This window comes from Nannospalax galili, unplaced genomic scaffold (genome assembly GCF_000622305.1).
Source record: "Nannospalax galili isolate Female #2095 unplaced genomic scaffold, S.galili_v1.0 scaffold185, whole genome shotgun sequence".
Taxonomy (NCBI): domain Eukaryota; kingdom Metazoa; phylum Chordata; class Mammalia; order Rodentia; family Spalacidae; genus Nannospalax; species Nannospalax galili.
In genome coordinates, this window is record NW_008355474.1 from 2315794 (window position 1) to 2320103 (window position 4310).

A 4310-nucleotide genomic window follows, 5' to 3' on the forward strand; every position below is an offset into this window, starting at 1 on the left:
TTTTGTTTTGGTTTTGTTTTGTTTTTTGAGATAGTCTCATGTAGCCTATGCTGGCCTCAAACTCCTTATGGAGCTGAGGATGACTTTAAACTCCTGATCCTCCTGCCTCCACCTCCCAGCCACCTCCTAAATGCTGGAGTGATAGGTGTGCACCACCATACTTGACTTCTTTCAGACGGTTTTAAGAAGGGTCTCCTAACTGAGGCATGTCTCACCCTAGATGTCAGAACAGCCAGTAGGGGAGCAATAAAGCTATAAGGCTGCTCTTTTTCCATTTTGCTAGTCTGACTGCAGCACTATTAAAACTATTTATTTGTAAACAGGTAGTACTTTCACATGACTGAAAAAAAGAATCAGTGACAAGTCAGTAGTGGAAGCCCCTCTCCCTCAAGCTCTGATTTCCATTTCCTTGCTAGTCCCAGAGTGCTCGTTTCCATGCAATCAAGGCTGCTTTCCAGTGGCAAAGATGGGATAAATCATTGCCATGGAAACCTTATAGGCCATAAATCCTAAAAGTTATTATTATTTAGTTATTATTGTTTTGAGGCAGCATCACTGCAGCCAAAGCTGGACCTCCAACTCCTTATCTAGCTCAGGATGACCTTGAACTCCTGGTCATCTTTTCTCCACTTCCAAGTACTGCGATTACAGTCCAGACAGTGACATGTTTAGTTATTATTAATTTTATTTATAGTATTGGCACGCACGCACGCGTGTGTGTGTGTGTGCACGCGAGCGTGCATGTGTGGCGGTCAGAGGACAACTTGGTGGAGTTTGTTATCTCCTTCCACCTTTCTGGGGTTCAGGAGATTAAACTGAGCCATCTTCTTAGCCTTTGTTTTTGGTCTTTTTGAGACAGGGTCACCCTGTAGCCCCAGCTGTCCTGGAACTCACTATGTAGACCAGTCTGGCCTTGAACTCACAGAGATCCTCTTGCCTCTGCCTCCCAGGTGCTGGGATTAAAGGCATGTGCCACCACACCCGGCCCTCAGCCCGATATTTTTAAAAAATATTTTATTATTTTTATTTTATGTGTATGAATGTATTGCCTGCATGTATGTAAGTGCACCCGTGTTGTGCAATACTTGTGGAGGTCAGATGAGGGCATCAGATCCCTTGGACCTGGAGTTAGGGACAGCTGTCAGATGACATGTCGGGGCTGGGAAACAGAACCCAGGTCCTCTTAACCCCTGAGCCATTTCTCCAGCCCCTCAGGCTGGTATTTTTTTTTTTTTTTTGAGATGGGGTCTTACTCTGTAGCTCAGTCTGGTCTAGAACTCATTATGTAGTCCAAGATAGCCTTGAACTTTCTACAGTCCTCTTGTCTCAGCCTTCAGAGTGCTGGTATTACGGACTTGAATGACCACCGTGGGCCAAAATCCTAAAATATTTTCTATTTGGAACTTGTATAGAAGTTTGCTGATTCCTTTTTTTTTTTCCCCCAAGATTTCAATCCATGGTGTCTGAGGGTTGACAGTGCAGACATCATTTTGCACACATATGTTTCTACTGGAATGAGTGCCTCTGAGCACAACTGCTAGGTCTTATGGTGTTGGCATTTGTCATTTTGAAAGGTATTACCAAATAGAGAAGCTGAGCTAATTTATACTCTCTCCAAGGATGCAGGCCTAAGCCTGTTGCTGTACAGCTTCCTATGTTAACAATTTGACGCTTGCCAATCTGATAAAGGAAACACGGTACTCATTGTAGTCTGAATTTGCTGTTCTCTGATTATAAATAAGCTTTAGCATCTTAAGTCTAAACATCCTTTTTTAAAACATTATTTTTGGAGATGGCGTTCCACTCTGTAGCCCTGGCTAGCCTGGAACTCACTATGGAACCCAAGCTTGCCTCGAATTCGTGGGTAATCCTCCTGATCCAGCTTTCCCAAATGCTGGGATTACGGATTCTTTTATTTTATTGATTTACCTCTGTGGCGCTGGGGGAATCGAATCCAAGATCTCCCGCCTGCTAGGCAAGCGCTTTCACCACTGAACTATCCTTTTAAACTTCTGAGTAATTTTTTCCCCGTCAAGTCCACTCAGGAAGCGGGACCTGGCCTGTGTCTGGGAACTGGCGACGGGATGCCGGGCGGGGCAGGGCGGAAGGCGGAGGCCCTGGACGGTTCTTCCCACCTTCTTCCTTAAGTGATCCTGGAGCTCCTCCCCAAGTCCGCCTGGGGCTGGCCTGGGCGGAGCACGTGGGCCGGTGGGCGGAGCGGCGCTGCCTGATTTATTCCGGTCCCAGCAAAGAGAGAACCCGCGGGTCCCGGCTTCGCAGCGTGTGGAGCGGCGCCCTTGTCCCGCAGCATGCAGGTTCCCCGCGCGCTAGCCGCGCTGTGCGGCGCGCTGCTCTGCGCCTCCGGCCTCTTCGCCGCGTCCGGTGAGTCCGTCGCGCCGCCCTCTCGGCCTCACTTCTCTGCGCGCCCTCCGGGTTTGTCCAGCGCCCTCCCTCCACCTCCACTGTTGACAAACTTGGGCGAAGCGCGGGTTTGGGCGGCTTTCCCGGCTGCACCCGGGTGCCTAGGGGTGCGCGCTCAGCCTCTGCGCGCTCTGCCCTGGGGTTTGGGGCTCTGATAGAGGCTTGCGCGCGGGGCGGGTACGCGGGACTACGGGTGACAGCCCTGCCTCCCCCAGGGATGTGACTTACACATAACAAAGGAATCCGCTGCGTCGGGCCTCTTTTTTTCCCCTCTGTAAAATGAGGCCCCTGAACTGTGTCTGGGTCTCCAGTCTTTCCATCTGGAAGATTCTAGGGTGGATACTTCTTCAGCTAACTTTCCCCGAAACTTCCTCCCAAATAAATCGGCCTGCCCAGAGAATCCATTGAACTCTTGCACCCCACTTGTGGGTATCTAGTCAGATAAGGAAAGGAGGAGCTGGGGAGCCGGTGCGAAGGACTGGGCTCTAGGTGGGGCCTGGGAGGAGCTTGGAAAAGCGCTGCCTCCTGGTGGGAACTCTTTAGGCTTTCTCCCCTCTTTGGCCTTGGCCAGCTGTGGTGTCTTCCCTGGTAGTCCTCCCCCGCCCTGAGGCCCCCGTGGACATCTGGGCCTCTTGCAGGCTGCTCATTGGGGGCTCATCTTCCTCTCTGCGGGGCCCCTGCGAAAGGGGTGCTGATGGTGAGTGAGCTCTGGGGCAACTCCGTCGTTTTCTTTTAGAAATGGGATTGTCCAAGACAGGGAAGGCCGCGGATGGGCCCAGCCCTGTCAGTCTGGCTCGGGATCTGACCTCAGTGATGGAGCTGAAAGAGAACATTGAGTGTCCCGAGCTCACACACATAGTGAGCTCGTGGCCCATTTACCAACCGGGAAAGATGACTAGGTCACCACTGCCCCTTTCCTTACACTCCTCAAATCTGCCACCCCCAAACCTTCACTCTGGCTAAATGTCCCAGGGGTCACTACCCAGAGCAGGACCCTGAAATCCTAAAGCTAATTTTGTGGAGGCGACCTGGCTTCTCCTGGAAAGGGAAATCTGTGACTGTCTCATGCAAGTAACCTGCCTCAGTTCTTTTTTTAAGGCCTGGCAGCTGCAAACCACCTTCCTTCCGCTTTGCCCTTTTCCTGGCTGGATCCTTGGTTTGCACCCAGATGCTGGTAACCTGCCTCAGTTCTTTTTTTAAGGCCTGGCAGCTGCAAACCACCTTACTTCCGCTTTGCCCTTTTCCTGGCTGGATCCTTGGTTTGCACCCAGATGCTGACGTTGGGAGGGTAGGAAAAGCGGCCCTTGTTGGGACCGGGTGCCTAGGCCTTGGCCATTCCTGAAGCCTCCACATGAGGCTGTGTCTGTACCCTTCCAGGTCAGAGGAGATTAACCTGCTATTTAAAGCCAGTGACTAATAGCTCTGTGGGAGCTGCCTTAAGATCCCCAGGCCCCTGTTGAGGTGGAGCTCTAAGGGCCTGATGGCTCATTAATGGTGTTGCCTGCCTCCAGCTTGGGAGCCTGAGCTCCCTGGGACTTTGGGCTTTGAAGAGGACCTTCCTGCCTGGGATGGGTGGCTGTGGAGAGGAAAAGAGACCTTTTCTGTCTTACCTCAGTGCTAAGTTTGCTGTGGGGTCTAGAATCTCTGGTCAGCCAAGAGAATCTCCAGTGCAGCAGACTTGGGACTGCTAATCACTGGCTAGTGCCAGAGTCAGGGGGCCCTGGACAGGTTTGGGAGTCAGGTGGGCTTCTGAGGGAGTGTGTCCCTAGCCCAGCTTTCCAGGGCCTCTGTCTGGGCATGGGGATGGGGCGTGGTTTGCCAGCTGCATATAGTCCTTCAGATCACAGGCCAGGTGATCTCAGCCCCAGCCTACCCCACTCCTCCCCCTC

General features: G+C 52.0%; 1 protein-coding gene across 2 annotated transcripts in view; it reads left to right on the forward strand.

Annotated features, from left to right (window-relative positions):
- Nucleotides 1–2217: 2217 nt before the first annotated feature.
- The window catches only part of Mfge8 (milk fat globule-EGF factor 8 protein), a 14319-nt gene continuing 12226 nt past the window's right edge, over nucleotides 2218–4310 (forward strand). The window contains exon 1 of one of the 2 annotated variants that reach the window (XM_008852838.3): nucleotides 2218–2382. In XM_008852838.3, the coding sequence (XP_008851060.1) occupies nucleotides 2310–2382 (73 nt within the window). In that variant the 5' untranslated portion in view covers nucleotides 2218–2309. The remainder of the gene's footprint in view (nucleotides 2383–4310) is intronic. The other variant, XM_008852839.3, reaches the window with a different exon arrangement.